This window comes from Xenopus laevis, chromosome 1S (assembly GCF_017654675.1).
Source record: "Xenopus laevis strain J_2021 chromosome 1S, Xenopus_laevis_v10.1, whole genome shotgun sequence".
Classification (NCBI taxonomy): domain Eukaryota; kingdom Metazoa; phylum Chordata; class Amphibia; order Anura; family Pipidae; genus Xenopus; species Xenopus laevis.
In genome coordinates, this window is record NC_054372.1 from 101,335,154 (window position 1) to 101,352,970 (window position 17,817).

At 41.4% G+C, this 17,817-nt stretch overlaps 1 protein-coding gene across 1 annotated transcript; it reads right to left on the minus strand.

Annotated features, from left to right (window-relative positions):
- Nucleotides 1–875: 875 nt before the first annotated feature.
- On the minus strand, nucleotides 876–3,687 carry LOC108703688 (acetylgalactosaminyl-O-glycosyl-glycoprotein beta-1,3-N-acetylglucosaminyltransferase). The gene is made up of 2 exons (XM_041580008.1): nucleotides 3,565–3,687; nucleotides 876–2,083 (listed from the first exon to the last, which is right to left on the minus strand). Coding segments are annotated over exons 1-2 (1,155 nt in total). The 5' UTR covers nucleotides 3,567–3,687; the 3' UTR covers nucleotides 876–930.
- Between the last annotated feature and the right edge of the window lie 14,130 nt (nucleotides 3,688–17,817).

Genomic DNA, 17,817 nt, shown 5'->3' on the forward strand with positions numbered 1-17,817 from the left:
GGACCCCCTCCCCCATGTCTCCTGTCACCATAAGTCCATCCCAAAGGTTGCATTATTTTAACCTTGAATACTAGTGCTTTTTGCTTATCAAAGATTGCAATTATGCTCGCTATACTAAGGGCCCTTACTCACGGGCATTTGAAGCTGCGCTCTCCTGCGTTCAGGTTTTATGCGTGCAGCCGCAGAACGCCGCAGCCACAGATGTTAGTTAGATATTAGTGATGAGTGAAATTTTTCACCAGGTTTCACCGTGAAAATGACACTCATACACTCCAATGGGAGAAAAAAAATGTCAAAGTCAAAAAAATCTAACAAGGTTTTTTTCAGGTCGGTATTATTTTATCGAATTTTAGACGTTCTAACTTTTTCATAAATAATATACCATTCGAATTGTGAATAAAGTTGTATTTATTAGAGAAAAATCAGATAGCTCTAAAATTCGACCTTTAATAAATGGGCCTCCCCATATTATGCAGCCTTTTCAAACCCTTACAGTCATATTTCACAATTTTTCGTGTTGATCTGACATTTTTTTTCCTTTCAGTCACACAGATATTCAGTTTCCAAGCTTGGTTTTCAAGATTTCTAGTCTATATTTATTTATATAGTTTCCTGTGTTCATGTCAGTGTGGAAAGGATGTGATTTATTGAATGGTTTATAGTATAGAAATACTGCCCTGGGTTATTATCTCATTGTATTTGGGTATATCAACATGGCTTATCAGTTACAGCTCTAACTGATACCATACAATATCTGCTCTCTGCAATTATCACTTGCATTGATATTCAGTGTACCTAATTAACTTTCGTTAGTTATACCTTAACCATTAGTAGTAGATTTTTTTTTAATCATGAATGCACATAGTAACCATAGCTTTAGGTATAATAATTGCAATAATGCTCTGCTGTCTCACCTTAAATTGAACGTTTTTAGACATTGAGTCCTTTGGTTAAAGTTAATGTCCATGAACAATTCAACTCTGTAATCTGCAGGGCCTTCCACATAATCAGCATCTCGTAAGGCACAAATCGGTGCACCATCAGAATGTTTCTGTAATAGCAGGGGTCAAATGAATCCACACGTGCCAATTGGATTCCAAAAGTTTTGATTCCCTCATGGTTATTGGGTTTAAGACCAGCCCTTTTCAAGCACATCCCTAGATAGGCATCATCAATGGGGATGAGAGGGATATGCTGTGATTCCCTAAGTATACAATTGGCTGTGAAACTCGATATAAGGATACCTCCACCTCCGCAGTAAGGATCAAATTCAGTTCGATTAAACAGTGTCTCTGGAACATAGTACTTGCTGTTTGACTCTCGAACTGGAGGCATACCTTCATTCAAAGCCCCTACAAATAGGTGGCGCTTATTTCCGCCTTTGCCTAGGCTCTGTAGGTAAGATACCACATTAATAGTGTTTACAAAAACATCATCATCCCCATTAAAAATATATTGAGCTCCAGGGCACCTGGCTTCCAACCAGCTCAGGAATATAACCTGTTTCAGAGTTAAATTATAGAAGGTGTCATAAAACTCCCACTGTAATACATCATTATACACCTGACTCTCGGTACTTATCAATTGCATCATCCTCTTCTTCTCTATTTGTGGTGTTGGGATTCCAATGAGGAAAATTCTCTTTACTTGAACTCCATTGTAGGTTTTCTCCACTCCCCATGTCTTTCGCACAGCTTCCCGGCGCTCATAGTTCGCAGGAGAGGATTTGATGGCGAGCAAGAGGAAGACTTCCTTTGAGTTAGCTGCTCCACCACACTTCATGGGGGAGTCATGGAGTAGTGGGAAGTTCCTGCAATGTTGGTAGGTCAAAAAATCCTTCATGTTCTGAGGTTCTTTATCAAAATTGGTGAAGCTATGGGCAGAACTGTTTTCCTTGCATTCAGAGTGGGGTAACTCGATAGGTTGGTTTGCCAAAGGAGCATGAGCAAAAAACAACTCTTCTTTTTTATCAGTAACTATATTGGGGTCATAGAAACTATTTAAGTGCAAAGCAACATGAAGAGTGATGACAGATGCTATTGATCCAAGTAGAAATTTACAGAAATGTTTTTTCAGAATTCTCCTACAGAGAAAAAAACTTTAGGGTAAAAATATGAATGGTGGTGACATGTGTTAATGCGAACTTGTTATGTTATAATCTATATAATACTATAACATAATGTGCGTTATTTGTCCCAAATGATAGTTTTATACGTTGTCATAATCTTTTGGAGGAAACATAACTTTTTCAGTAAGAAGTTTTATTACATACACTGTGCACTGGTGCAAACTATAACATTCACAATCTTTCTTCCATTGTTGGAGTGTTTGCTAAAAGTTTCTGAGTTTGCAATATTACATTTGCACAAAGGCATACATTTTTCACACTGGAAATAGTTTTTCCTACCAATTTTTATTACATTCTCCCAATTTGTGTGTAAATTATAAAATTGACATGGAGGGCCTATTTACGATTGCCTGTGCATTTTTAACACAAGCTTTCTTCAATAAAACCTCACATGAGTTTCCTAATTCACAATGGGGTTCAAACCCATCATTTTACCTTAACCTTTGGAACAAAGAAAAGCTTTGGCGACTTTTAGGTGAGCTTAGAGATGCACCCTGAGTAAGTCCATATGAATTCATTTTTTTGGTTTAGATGTTCTTTAAAGGAGTTGTTCACCTTTGAATTAACATTTAGTATGATAAAGACAGTGATATTTTTGAAATCATTTATAATTGGTTTTAATTTTTTATTATTTGTGATTTTTCAAGTTAATTTACTTTTTATTCAGCAGCTCTCCAGTTTACCATCTGGTTGCCAGAGTCCAAATTACACTAGCAAACAGGCATTTATTTAAATAAGAGACTGAAATATGAATAAGCGAGAGGGCCTGAAAAACATTTGTAGCCTTACAGAGCATTCGTTTTTCAGACAGGGTCAGTGACCCCTCATTTGAAAGTTGGTAGTTGTAGTCAGAAGAAAAAGGCAAATATTTCAAAATCTATAAAACAGAAAAGATCAATTGAAAAGTTCCTTAGAATTAGCTATTCAATAACGTACTAAATAGTAACTTAATGGTGAACCAACCCTTTCACTGTTGGCTCCAGATTAAATTGATAATTTGTTTTGCCCTTGAGCCAACAATCAGATTAAATGCAGAGCTGTAGCAGTGCTCAGCAGATGGGATAGACTGTCAGGCCTGATGATACTGTATATGAATGAGTCAAAATCGGACTCTGAAAAATTTAAATGGTACAACAACAATGGTTTGTCGTTTGCTGTAGCATAGCATTGTGCATGTGCCTCCATAACATAGAATCATGTTTAACACCGTGGTTATAAAAAAAACTAGAGTAACAAAATACATTTACTTTATGCTAGCTAGAAATCCAAAATGCCTATGCCCTGTTGACATTTATACTTTTGACATTTCAATTGTACCACCTCTGTCTTTAGACAACAGAGCAGGCCACTATGCCGAATTTTCAGTTGCAGGGGATAAATACATTAAAATGTTTTTTAGACAAATGATAATCATTCTTCTTAGAAATAATACTTACATTTTTATTTTCTCTTTCAGGCAGCATTAGCCAGCAAACTGAATCTGAATGAAAATGTGTGCAAATGTTGTGAACTAAAAATGTTATAATCCTTTCTCGGAAAAGTCGTGTTCTGAATCTAGGAGACACAAAGGAAATAAAGTGGAAATATATTAATAGGTACTGTACACCATAAATACACTTTCTGTTTGTCTAAGTAGTGGCAGTGGTTCTGTTTAAGGTGCTGGATGTGAGCGATGTTTTGTAGCAGTTTTATAATGTCAAGACAATATAGAGATTGGAGGTAGAACTTATCTTGTCTCTTTGCTAGTTGCATATAGGTTAAAATATGTGATTTCACAGTTCTCTTCAAATGCTCATAGATTTGCTTATAGATTGAGGTTTTAAATCCAGTAGGGTCTCTTTAATGGAGATTGCCTTGGACAACCCATAATGGTGGAACCAACCAAATCTCAATTGTTTGTTTATAAGTAGTTTAGATTACTTTGCTCCTATCTACAGTAGGTTTATTTTGGGATGGTTTGTTTTAAGTGTGTTTGCCATCAGTAATGTTGGGGATATTGAGGAGCTGGAGACCACTTAAGGTGAAAAGATAAACAAGGTTTATTAATGTGTTCTGCACTCGCAAGAATGGGAAATATGCTTTTTATACCCTTTGACATGGGAATGTTGCAACAAAGTTATGTACTGGGAGTTAAAGGAGGTACATGTGGGTGTAGAGAGGGTATGTAAAATAAAGATACTAGGAGTACATAGTAACTAAACCCCTCTTATACAGGTGGTGCAGGAATAAAGGGTAACATGAAACAACTTCAGGGGGTCATTCATGGGCATCTTAAAACCGTACTGACCACTGAAGGGGCATGAATCTGCAGGTGATGTCTGCCAGGCTGTGGCCACTCAACCAACCAACTGATTTTGTTTAAAGTTTTTACATGGCACAAATGAGATAGGGAGATTTTTTTAAAACAGTGTAAATGTCAGTAACTATATATTAAGGGGCAGATTTATCAAGGGTCGAATTTCGAAGTTAAAAAGCTTCGAAATTCGACCATCGAATTTTTTTGGCCATTTTCGGTCGTAGTAAAATTGTTCGACCATTCGGTGAAATCCTTCAAATCGAACGGTTCGAACGATTTAATCAATCGATTTTCAAAAAAATCCTTCGACTTTGTAAAACATAGGTTCTAGGAGGTCCCCATAGGCTAACATAGCAATTCGGCAGGTTTAAGTCGAAATCAATGTTTTTTAAAGAGACTGTACTTTGATTTTCGAATGGTCGAATATTCGAAGTATTTTCTATTCGAATCGAAATCGAAGTCAAATTTGGTCTATTCGATGGTCGAAGTACCCAAAAAATACTTCAAAATTCAAAGTTTTTTAATTCAAGAATTCACTTTGAACCCTTTGTAAATCTGCCCCTAATCAACTCATTTCTCCGAGTTAATGATTTCTAAGCTATTTTCCGATACATACTAATTAACAAAGTGAGTGGTATTACAACTATTTGTTAATGTAATTACTACTGAAAATGAGAGTTGATCCCTTTCTATTTCCTGGGTCTGACACTTAAGACAATGTAACAGGAGTCTGATCTACCTACTTTATCCAGCTGTTTTTGCAACAGAGATTATAATGTCAGACATACAATTACAAATAACTTTTTAAATGTTTTAAATTAGTGGAAAGTTACTTAAATGTACATAATCTTTTATTATAGGTTTTACGTTCATAACCCTGCTTTAGAACTTTGATTTGCTTTATGACATTGAAAAATAGAACAAATGCCTTCTTTTTCAGAAAAGCTAGTTTAAAGGAGAACTAAACCCCCCAATTAAAAAAAGCCTCTACCTACTAACTTAGATAGTCTCCCCTCCCTGCTTCCCCTCCCCTGCATACTTCAATAGCCCTGAAAATGTCCCTAAAATATTTCTCACCTATCAGTGCAGAGTAAACGCAGCAGAGCTCATGGGCGCCACTTTCCAATTTCTCTTTTGCAATTTCTGGCACTTTTGGTGCATGCGCAGTCTGTACGAACCAGAGGACTGCTCCAATGCACAGATGAAGACCAGCGATCCGAAAGATGGCGCCCACAAGTTCTGCTGCGCTTACTCTGCACTGATAGGTGAGAAATATTTTAAGGACATTTTCATTGCTATTGAAGTATGTGGGGTAAGGTTTTGAGCCGGACAGCCCTGTATTTTGAAGGGCTGCCTGGGTCAAAACTTCCTCCCCGGTTTTCCAAATAAGGAAAACTGGGCAGGGTTCCCTTGATTGACACAGTGATCGGGCAATCGCTGATTGCCGTGTAATAGCCCCTCCCCTTGACGTCACAGCAACTTCCATCTTCATCATGGCCTCGTCCACTGATGTCACAGCCCCACCCCCTGCCCGGTCTCAGCCATACAGAAAGGTGGCAACCCTAGTGTGGGGGGAAGCAGGGGGGGGGACTATCTAGGTTAGTCAGTAGGGCCTAAAAAATTTGCAATTACTCCAAGCAATACTTTGTTGACCACTGCCTGCCATGATCATCTGCTTTCACAATTGCTTCCTTTATGTCCTCTCACCATACTCAAGAGCATTGTTACATCTGGTGTTTAGGGTAGAGCTTGACCCAGTGCCTATCAGGAAACACATGCAATTCTTTCCCTCTTTTAACATATACAGGTATGGGATTCCTCCCTTATCCAGAGACCCATTATCAGAAAACTCTGAATTATGGGTAGGCTCCCATACAGCCCACTATAAGCAAATAATTCTCATTTTTAAAATGATATCCTTTTTCTCTGTAATAAATAAGCACTGGGGATGTGATATCATCTTAGTTACCCAATAAATGTAACATTTGTATACCACCATTGTTATGCAAACAAATTTCCAAATTATAGAAAGACCCATTATTCAGAAAACCCCAGTTCCCAAGCATTCTAGAAATAAGATCCTATACCTTTATTAAAATTGTTCTTGAGGATTTGTCCTGTGCCCTTGGCTCTAACAATCTGCTTTGTAGAACATGACATCACTTAAAATCTGTAATACCATAACTAATTTAAAGGACAAGGAAAGGTATAAATAAATATTAGCTCAATATCATGGATGCTATAAATATGTAGTCTTCCAGATTCCCTAAGGCATCGAACATTAGCACATTTCCATTGGGTTGGCAAAATCTCTCAGGGCAGGGAAAAAGACTACACAGAGGATTAATCTCCATGCATGTTTCTTTCCAGTAAAATGTCCATTTATGCTGTTAGTTGTCAGGAACAGGGTTAGAGATTAAGTTGTGCACATAACGATGGCAGAGACATAAGAACTTCAGGTGGCTAGACTGTTTGGGGGAAATTACTACAGCATTTCAGGAGAGGAACTTTAGCTCTATAATTAGGCAGTGTATATTTAAAATAACTTTCATTCTTCTTTACGTTTATAGTGACATTTCCCCTCCACCAAATTTGGAACCAGCCACTGATTAGAGTTACTGAGGGAGTATTTGTGTGTTTCTGCACTGCCATTGCTCACTTATCACCAAGTGCACTGGGCATGGAGCTGGCACACTTGGACGGAAAGCAGTTTACGTGACATTGTGCATTGGCACTCAACCTTTACGATTGTACATAGATCTTTTTCTTAGGTGACTAATTAGAACATCCAGTCTATGTATAAGTGTAACAGATTGGAGAAAGGTGGCAGACTCTTCTGTCATGTTCTTCTGTCATTCTGTGCGTGGGAGAGTATGAGTGTGTTTTAAAAAATGTATTGATTGAGCAAATATTGACAGGTATTGTATTACTACAAAATCCTTTTTATATCAAATTACATGTTTAATTTGCTAAATTCCTTCCGACATACACAATGTTATCAGTGGCTTAATCAATTTTATTGTTTGCTTTGGTTTGCAAATGTTTGAGCTAAAATATGTGTGAGAAGCTACACAGCAAGAGACAGAAATATTGAAAGAATCTGGCATTGATTTAAAGTTTGATAAGCCGTAACATACTTTTTAAACATGGTTCTTCAACTGTATTGCAATATTTTTTTATCACTTATTTTATAGCAAATGTATAGTAATATACAGTAGAACCCCATTTTACATTTTTCAGGGGACCAGAAAAAAACTATATAAAAACCGGGAAAAATCAAAGAAATGGGTTAAAGTAACTTTTTCATCAAGGACTGAAAGGATTTAAGCACAGGAGTCAGTTTTACTTTGAGATACAATGTTTACTGTATTAATAAGGGTTAAGCATGGCAGCATTAATGTTACACTATGGGGGGGTCTCTGTCGGTCACATACACAATTTAAAGCAAAACGTAATTGATGCAGAACTGTATGAGGTGCAGACTAATTGGAATTATTTACAGGCAGAACTATGGCAAAGTATACATCTGGTTAGTATATTAAACCTCTTTATTTTACAAATAATAACATTCATAGAAGAAAAAAAAAATCAGTTTTCGGGAACATCAGGACAAAATTTTTATGTAAAATAAAGGAAACATTACTTAAAATCAGGGAAACACACCCATTGAAATGCATTATAAATTGGTGGGACCACAAATAAAAAATGTGGAATTAAACAATTGTGTATCCATACTGCTGCTCTATAGCAAAAAAAAAAAAGAGTAAAATGAATACACGTCTTTCTAACCTCCTTACATGTCTATACTTCTGTTTTTTAGTTGCTCGTGTCTCATTTGAACTTTTTAAGCTGTAGAAATTTCTTCAAGAAAAATTACCTCTACTGATGAATTATTTGAGCAGAAATCTTCCAAAAAGTATGGAAAAATTCTGGGAAAAAGGCTACAAACAGGATGGGCATAAAAAGATCCTGGAGAAGGTAAAGATAACAAAAAGGCTACAAACAGGCTACAAACACGATGAACATAAAAAGATTTGGGACAAGGTAGAGAGAACTTTTTCTCACTGAATTGAATCTGATCCATTGTATTAAATGCCCATGTGGCATGGCCTATGTAGGTTACACAAAGAGACCAGTTAAAATCTTGTCTCAAAACATGTCAGTAATGGGCTTGTTCCCTGTTTCTTTTGCCTTGAGTGCCGATACCTGTTTCCTGCTACATTGCTGGGGGAGTGCTTTCTCTCCAGGAGTTTTTGTACCGAGCACAAGTGCTAATAGAGGCCCAGGTGTGCTTGAATACTACTTGAGGAAAACATGTAGATAACAGCATACTGAAATGAAAACTAAATCAGTATTAAAAGCTTATTTTTAAAAGTGTAGCATTCCGGAACTTAAAAAGAAAAAAATGATACGCTGTATGTTCCAAGGCTCAAGCTGATAACAGTAATAACAAATCTTCATAGTCAAATCTTACTGATATGCAGGAGCACTGCCAACTCAACAAGTCCAGGAAATATCTTGTCATGCACAAGCAGAAATACAGCTTAACACCAGTCTTAAGCTGCAACCACTCAAACCTCAATAATCAAGCAACCACCTGGAAGAGGGATGGAACAAAAATTGCTGAAATAAAATGGAACCCGGTTCTGATCCAGACTATGCTGAGGATAGACCAGTATCCAACTATGCTGTATCAACAAAATCTAAATTGATCACATCCACTGCCTCTTCAGTATTCAGATTTCTGCTCATCTCCTCAAAGAAGGCAAATACATTTGTCTGGCAAGATGTATTCACATTAAAGCATGCTGACACAAATTCATAGTGATTTGCAACATATTCAAATATCATATCTGCAACCACAACCTGCAAAAGCTTTCATATCACTCATGTCAAACTAACAGGTCTATTGTTGAGAGTGGGATCTCTTTGTGAAAATTAATTTAAGTGGTTTGACAATCACAGAGCTGAGCTCTCTTAGCTTACTGGTTTACTCTGATATGATCTAGTCTCTTTTAACCCTATAAGTGCCAGCAGAATTTCACATTTTGGTTAGGCGAAATGCCAGTCGTTTTTGAAACATTTTGTGCTTTCTCACTTTAGGGGCATTTTCTGAGGGGAAACCTATAGTTTACCTATAGGGATGTCGCGGACTGTTCGCCTGCGAACTTGTTCGCGCGAACATCGACTGTTCGCGTTCGCCGAATGTTCGCGAACGTCGCGCGACGTTCGCCAATTTGGGTTCGCCTTAGCTGGCGTTTTTTTTTGCCATTTCTCCCCCAGACCAGCAGATACATGGCAGCCAATCAGGAAGCTCTCCCTCCTGGACCACCCCCACACCCCCTGGACCACTCCCCTTCCATATATAAACTGAAGCCCTGCAGCGTTTTTTCATTCTGCCTGTGTGTGCTTGGAAGAGCTAGTGTAGGGAGAGAGCTGTTAGTGATTTGAGGGACAGTTGATAGTAACTTTGCTGGCTAGTAATCTACTTGATACTGCTCTGTATTGTAGGGACAGAACTCTGCAGGGATTTGAGGGACATTTTAGGTTAGGTAGCTTTGCTGACTAGTAATCTACCTTCTACTGCAGTGCTCTGTATGTAGCTGCTGTGGGCAGCTGTCCTGCTGCTGATCTCTCATCTGCTGACTGCTGCCTGTAACCCAATAGTCCTTGTAAGAACTGCTTTTATTTTCTTTTTTGTTTTTTTTACTTTGCTACTGTAAGAGCCCAGTGCTATTAGTCTAGCTGTGTTGGGGAGTGGGACTGGTGTGCTGCTCCTCCTAGTAGTTCACCACTACCAGCACCAACCAGAGTCAAAATTGTTACAAAGTATCTTATTTGCACCTGTTAGCTGTTCTGAGCTCTCTGCCAAAAGCTAATTAAGTTAGAAACTGTTTTTTTTTCTGGCTGTTCAGTGCAGAGAAAAGAGGGACTGGTGTGCTGCTCCTCCTAGTAGTTCACCACCACCAGCACCAACCAGAGTAAAAATTGTTACAAAGTATCTTATTTGCACCTGTTAGCTGTTCTGAGCTCTCTGCCAAAAGCCAATTAAGTTAGAAACTGGTTTTTTTCTGGCTGTTCAGTGCAGAGAAAAGAGGGACTTTCCAGTACAAAAGAGGGACAGGGGGTTGAGTGGTCAAAAGAGGGACAGTTGGGAGGTATGCAAGTGCCACCTAGCTGTGTGAGCTTTTTCACATTCTGTCTAAATAACAATAATAATTCCGTGTCCGTAAACATCACCTGAGTGATGTTTTTACAGCAGCAATAATATATTCCGTATCCACTACTGTATACGTTGCCCTTGCAGGCATTGTTTGCCCAGTCTTTAACCAAGTGCCACCTAGCTGTGTGAGCTTTTTCACATTCCGTGTCCAGAAACATCACCTGAGTGACGTAGTGTGATTTCTGCCCTTTACAGCACAAAACGCAGCGCTGTGTCAACAATGTATTTTTCAGATAAATTTTTGCCCTTGATCCCCCTCTGGCATGCCACTGTCCAGGTCGTTGCACCCTTTAAACAACTTTAAAATCATTTTTCTGGCCAGAAATGTCTTTTCTAGCTTTTAAAATTCGCCTTCCCATTGAAGTCTATGGGGTTTGCGACGTTCGCGAACCGTTCGCATTTTTGACGCAAGTTCGCGAATATGTTCACGAACTTTTTTTCCGACGTTCGCTACATCCCTATTTACCTAGGAAAACTATACATTTTTTTTTCGGGAGAAACTGAGCTTTCTAAATCTGCCTGAGTTTTCATGTATTTCCACCTCTGCAAAAAGATTTATAGTGCTAAATACAAAAAAAAAAGAAAAAATCCTATTTTTCACAATATATGAACTTATACCAGAAAAAATATTTTATTTTACGCATGAAAATCCACTGATTTGGAAAGCCTCATGTCTCTTGAACGTGCCAATACCAGATATGTATAGTTTTAGGCAGATTTAGAGATCTGTACAGCAAAAACTCCCTGCAGTAGATTACCGAATTTTGAAAGCAGAAGGCAGAAAACGGCATACTTTAGATTCCAAGGCCACAAAATCCTGAAACATTAGGTTTACCCCAGAAAACCATATATTTTTGGAAAGTACACATTCTGCTGATTCCAAAATGGGTAACTATGTCTCTCTACTCCTAACTACCAAACATCAAAGCTTGTCTGAACGTAATGGTTTTTATAAATATTTATCAAAATTGTGAAAAATCACTTCAAAGGTTTTATTTTGCTGCTCCGCATATCACGCACTATATTAGATACCATGAAAAAGCACCCTGAATATGATTGCCAGGGTTCCTCCAAACAGTTTGGTGCCCATTGTTCATTAGGGATGTCGCGGACTGTTCGCCGGCGAACTTGTTCGCGCGAACATCGACTGTTCGCGCTCGCCGAATGTTCGCAAACGTCGCGCAACATTCGCCATTTTGGGTTCGCCTTAGCTGGCGCTTTTTTTTGACCTCTCACCCCAGACCAGCAGATACATGGCAGCCAATCAGGAAGCTCTCCCTCCTGGACCACCCCCACACCCCCTGGACCACTCCCCTTCCATATATAAACTGAAGCCCTGCAGCGTTTTTTCATTCTGCCTGTGTGTGCTTGGAAGAGCTAGTGTAGGGAGAGAGCTGTTAGTGATTTGAGGGACAGTTGATAGTAAATTTGCTGGCTAGTAATCTACTTGATACTGCTCTGTATTGGAGGGACAGAACTCTGCAGGGATTTGAGGGACATTTTAGGTTAGGTAGCTTTGCTGGCTAGTAATCTACCTTCTACTGCAGTGCTCTGTATGTAGCTGCTGTGGGCACTGATCTCTTCTGATCTCATCTGCTGACTGCTGTAATAACCCAATAGTCCTTATAAGGACTGCTTTTATTTTCTTTTTTGTTTTTTTACTTTGCTACTATAAGAGCCCAGTGCTATTAGTCTAGCTGTGTTGGGGAGTGGGACTGGTGTGCTACTGTGCTGCTCCTAGTAGTTCAGCAGCACCAACCCGAGTAATTTTTTTTTTTTAATATACATATATATATTTTTTTATTTTACTTATCTGTAACGGGCTCGAAGGCACAGTAATAGTGTAGACCAAAGAGGAGACCAGACCAGGTTCGAGGTACAAAAGGGTTTATCCAAAGAATCGTCAAAAATACAGGCAAAAGGTCAGACCAGGCAGAAGACAAGCAAAATCGAAGAACAGGCAGGAATCGGTACACAGGAATCAAATAGATAATAACACCCAGGAACTCAGTAGCAGGAACCTATAGTTGGGCAAGGATTGGCAGGGGAAGTACGTTTAAATAGTCTCTGAGTTGGCGCCAAATTTTGACGCGCTTGCGTCAGACGCAGACGCCAGCGTCCTCACGTTGACGTCTCGACGCCGGCGCCCGATTCTGACGCCGGCGTCCGTTCCGTCGCCGACGACCAATCCTGGAGTGGGAACAAGGTGAGGTCATAGACCTGTGCCCAGCAGGAGCCATGTGGTGAGGCAGACGGTCGCCATCTTGGACGCCATCTTGGACGCCATCTTGAAGACCAGAAGTAGATTCCATTACATTATCTTACTGTTCTTTAACGTGTCCAGTGCTGTTTGCTGTTCTTCATAGTAGTGCACCAATAGTAGTGCACTTGCAGGCATTATTTGCCAAGTGTGTTCTTCAAACAACTGCCATCTAGCTGTGTGAGCTTTTTCACATTCTGTCTAAATATCAATAATAATACCTTCTCCAGAACCACCACCCGAGTGACGTTTTTCAAGCAGCAATAATATATTCCGTATCCACTGCTGTAGTAGTGTATACGTTGACCTTGTAGGCATTGTTTGCCCAGTGTGTTCTTCAAACAACTGCCATCTAGCTGTGTGAGCTTTTTCACATTCTGTCTAAATATCAATAATAATACCGTCTCCAGAAACACCACCCGAGTGACGTTTTTCAAGCAGCAATAATATATTCCGTATCCACTGCTGTAGTAGTGTATACGTTGACCTTGTAGGCATTGTTTGCCCAGTGTGTTCTTCAAACAACTGCCATCTAGCTGTGTGAGCTTTTTCACATTCTGTCTAAATATCAATAATAATACCGTCTCCAGAAACACCACCTGAGTGACGTTTTTCAAGCAGCAATAATATATTCCGTATCCACTGCTGTAGTAGTGTATACGTTGACCTTGTAGGCATTGTTTGCCCAGTGTGTTCTTCAAACAACTGCCATCTAGCTGTGTGAGCTTTTTCACATTCTGTCTAAATATCAATAATAATACCGTCTCCAGAAACACCACCTGAGTGACGTTTTTCAAGCAGCAATAATATATTCCGTATCCACTGCTGTAGTAGTGTATACGTTGACTTTGTAGGCATTGTTTGCCCAGTGTGTTCTTCAAACAACTGCCATCTAGCTGTGTGAGCTTTTTCACATTCTGTCTAAATATCAATAATAATACCGTCTCCAGAACCACCACCCGAGTGACGTTTTTCAAGCAGCAATAATATATTCCGTATCCACTTCTGTAGTAGTGTATACGTTGACCTTGTAGGCATTGTTTGCCCAGTGTGTTCTTCAAACAACTGCCATCTAGCTGTGTGAGCTTTTTCACATTCTGTCTAAATATCAATAATAATACCGTCTCCAGAAACACCACCTGAGTGACGTTTTTCAAGCAGCAATAATATATTCCGTATCCACTGCTGTAGTGTATACGTTGACCTTGCAGGCATTGTTTCAATTTGTTTGCCCAGTGTGTTCTTCATTTTCAAACAACTGCCACCGAGCTGTGTGAGCTTGTTCACATTCTGTCTAAATATCAATAATAATACCGTCTCCAGAACCACCACCTGAGTGACGTTTTTCAAGCAGCAATAATATATTCCGTATCCACTGCTGTAGTAGTGTATACGTTGACCTTGCAGGCATTGTTTCAATTTGTTTGCCCAGTGTGTTCTTCATTTTCAAACAACTGCCACCTAGCTGTGTGAGCTTGTTCACATTCTGTCTAAATATCAATAATAATACCGTCTCCAGAACCACCACCTGAGTGACGTTTTTCAAGCAGCAATAATATATTCCGTATCCACTGCTGTAGTAGTGTATACGTTGACCTTGCAGGCATTGTTTCAATTTGTTTGCCCAGTGTGTTCTTCATTTTCAAACAACTGCCATCTAGCTGTGTGAGCTTTTTCACAATCTGTCTAAATATCAATAATAATACCGTCTCCAGAAACACCACCTGAGTTGTTGTTGTTGTTTTAAAAATAATGCCAGGCAAAGGCAGGCCGCCACGCAGAGGCACTAGGGGCCGTGCTGCTATGCTATCCTGTGGCCCTAGGAAATTGCCCAGTTTTAAAAAGGCAATGACCCTGAACTCCCAAAATGCTGAAGAGGTAGTTGACTGGCTTACACAGCACACCCCATCCTCTACCGTTTCTAACTTTACCACAACATCCTCATCCTCCACTGCTATGGGCACCCCACGTAACACTTCCTCCACCACCGGCGCCCCTTCTTCACTGGAGTCAGAGGAGTTATTTTCACATGAGTTTCTTGAACTGAGTGATGCGCAACCATTATTGGCAGAAGAAGATGAAGGAGATGAGGACGTTACACCAGATTTAATTCTGGCAGAGAACACAACAGAGATGGACATAATGAGTGATGAGGAGGTCCCCGCTGCTGCTTCCTTCTGTGAGCTGTTAGAAGAAATTGATGCATCTGAGGAGAATGATGATGAGGAGATTGATGTTTTGTGGGTGCCCAGTAGAAGAGAGCAAGAGGAGGATAGTTCAGATGGAGAGACGGAGAGTCAGAGAGGCAGGAGGAGAATAAGACTTAGAAGAAGCAGGGAGGACAGCTCGCAGGGAACAGTAGGGCAACAACATGTATCGGCACCTGTGGTTAGCCGGCCAACGCACCCGCCATTGCCGCCAACGCCGCCAACTTCTACTGTTACCGCCAGATTGCCAGCTTCAAAAAGGTCAGCAGTGTGGGATTTTTTTAATGTGTGTGCCTCTGACAAAAGCGTTGTAATTTGCAATGAGTGCAGTCAGAAACTGAGTCTTGGGAAGCCCAACAGCCACATAGGTACAACTTCTATGCGAAGGCACATGAACGGCAAGCACAAAGCACTTTGGGAGCAACACCTCAAAGGCAACAGACAAACTAAAAGCCACCCTCCTTCTGGTCCAGCATCTTACTGCTCTACCTCTGCTGTCCTTGACCCGTCTGAACCACCCTCCACTCCGCCTTCCACCTTGACCACCAGTTCCCATTCCCAGTCATCTGCCCCCAGCCAAGTTTCTGTGAGGGCCATGTTTGAGCGTAAGAAGCCAATGTCTGCGAGTCACCCCCTTGCCCGGCGTCTGACAGCTGGCTTGTCTGCACTCTTAGCCCGCCAGCTTTTACCATACCAGCTGGTGGACTCTGAGGCCTTCCGCAAATTTGTAGCAATTGGGACACCGCAGTGGAAGGTACCCAGCCGCAATTTTTTTTCAAAAAGGGAATACCACACCTGTACCACCATGTGCAGAGCCAAGTCACCGCATCTCTGTCACTTAGTGTTGGGCCAAAGGTCCATATGACTACTGACGCATGGTCCTCCAAGCATGGTCAGGGCAGGTATGTCACCTACACTGCCCACTGGGTGAACTTGGTAATGGCTGGGAAGCAGGGAATGTGTGGCTCAACAACAACAGTGGAGTTGGTGTCACCGCCACGGATTGCACGCGGTTCTGCCACCACCTCTACTCCTCCTTCGCTCTCTACCTCGTCTTCTTCCTCTTCTTCCTCCTCTGCTGCTGGGTCCTCCTCCTCCACACCTGTGCACCCCCAGCTCCCCCTAGGCTATTCGACGTGCCAGGTACGCCGTTGTCATGCTGTCTTGGGGATGACGTGCCTGGAAAGCAGAAACCATACCGGATCTGTACTCCTGTCATCTCTGCAGTCACAGGCCGATCGGTGGCTGACCCCACACCAACTGAAGATCGGAAAAGTGGTGTGTGACAACGGAAGCAATCTGTTGGCAGCACTGAGACTGGGCAATTTAACACATGTGCCCTGCATGGCACATGTTCTGAATTTAATAGTCCAACGTTTTGTCTCGAAGTACCCAGGATTCCAGGACATTCTCAGGCAGTCCAGGAAGGTGTCGGCCCATTTCAGACGTTCCTACACAGCCATGGCACGCCTTGCTGACATTCAGCAGCGGTACAACATGCCAGTCAGGCGTTTAATTTGCGACAGCCAGACTCGCTGGAATTCAACACTCCTCATGTTGGAACGTCTGCTGCAACAACAAAGAGCCGTCAATGAATACCTGTTTGAACTGGGTGGTAGGACTGGATCTGCAGAGCTGGGGATTTTTTTCCCACGTTACTGGGTGCTTATGCGCGATGCCTGCAGGCTCATGCGCCCTTTTGAAGAGGTTACAAACATGGTCAGTCGCACCGAAGGCACCGAAGGCACCATCAGCGACCTAATACCCTTTGCTTTCTTCCTGGAGCGTGCCGTGCGACGAGTGACAGATGAGGCTGTAGACCAGCGTGACGAGGAGCAGGAAGCGCACGATTTCTGGTCAGAATCACCAGAACGAGCCCAGGCACCTGCTGCAACGCAGGGAGAGGTGTCAGAAGTGGAGTCAGAGGAGGAAGGTGGCTTTGTGGAGGAGGAGGACCAACAGGAGCAGGCTTCCCAGGGGGCTTGTGGTGACCTTTTGGGGACCCCTGGTCTTGTACGTGGCTGGGGGGAGGAGACCGTGGATGATGTAGTCCTTGATAACGAGGAAGCGGTGATGGATACCTCTGCATCCAACCTTGTGAGAATGGGGTCTTTCATGCTGTCATGCCTGTTGAAGGACCCCCGTATCAAGAGGCTTAAGGAGAAGGACCTGTACTGGGTCGCAACACTACTAGACCCTTGGTACAAGCATAAAGTGGCAGAAATGTTACCAACGTACCACAAGTCCGAAAGGATGCTGCATTTACAAACCAGCCTGCAAAACATGTTGTACAATGCTTTTAAGGGTGATGTCACTTCAGGAACTCATCAACATTCCAGGGGCAGAGGTGCCAGTAATCCTGCCACGAGCGCACCTGCAAGGACAAAGCACTTTGGCCACTCTGTAACGTCAGACATGCAAATGTTTTTCAGTCCAAGGCAGCGCCAGAACCCTTCTGGATCCACCCTCAAAGAACGCCTCGACCGGCAGGTAGCGGACTACCTGGCATTAACTGCAGATATCAACACTCTGAGGAGCGATGAACCCCTGGACTACTGGGTGCGCAGGCTTGATCTGTGGCCAGAGCTGTCACAATTTGCCATGAACCTCTTGTCTTGCCCGCCTCAAGTGTCCTCTCAGAAAGAACCTTCAGTGCAGCAGGAGGGATTGTAACTAAGAAGAGAACTCACCTAGGTCACAAAA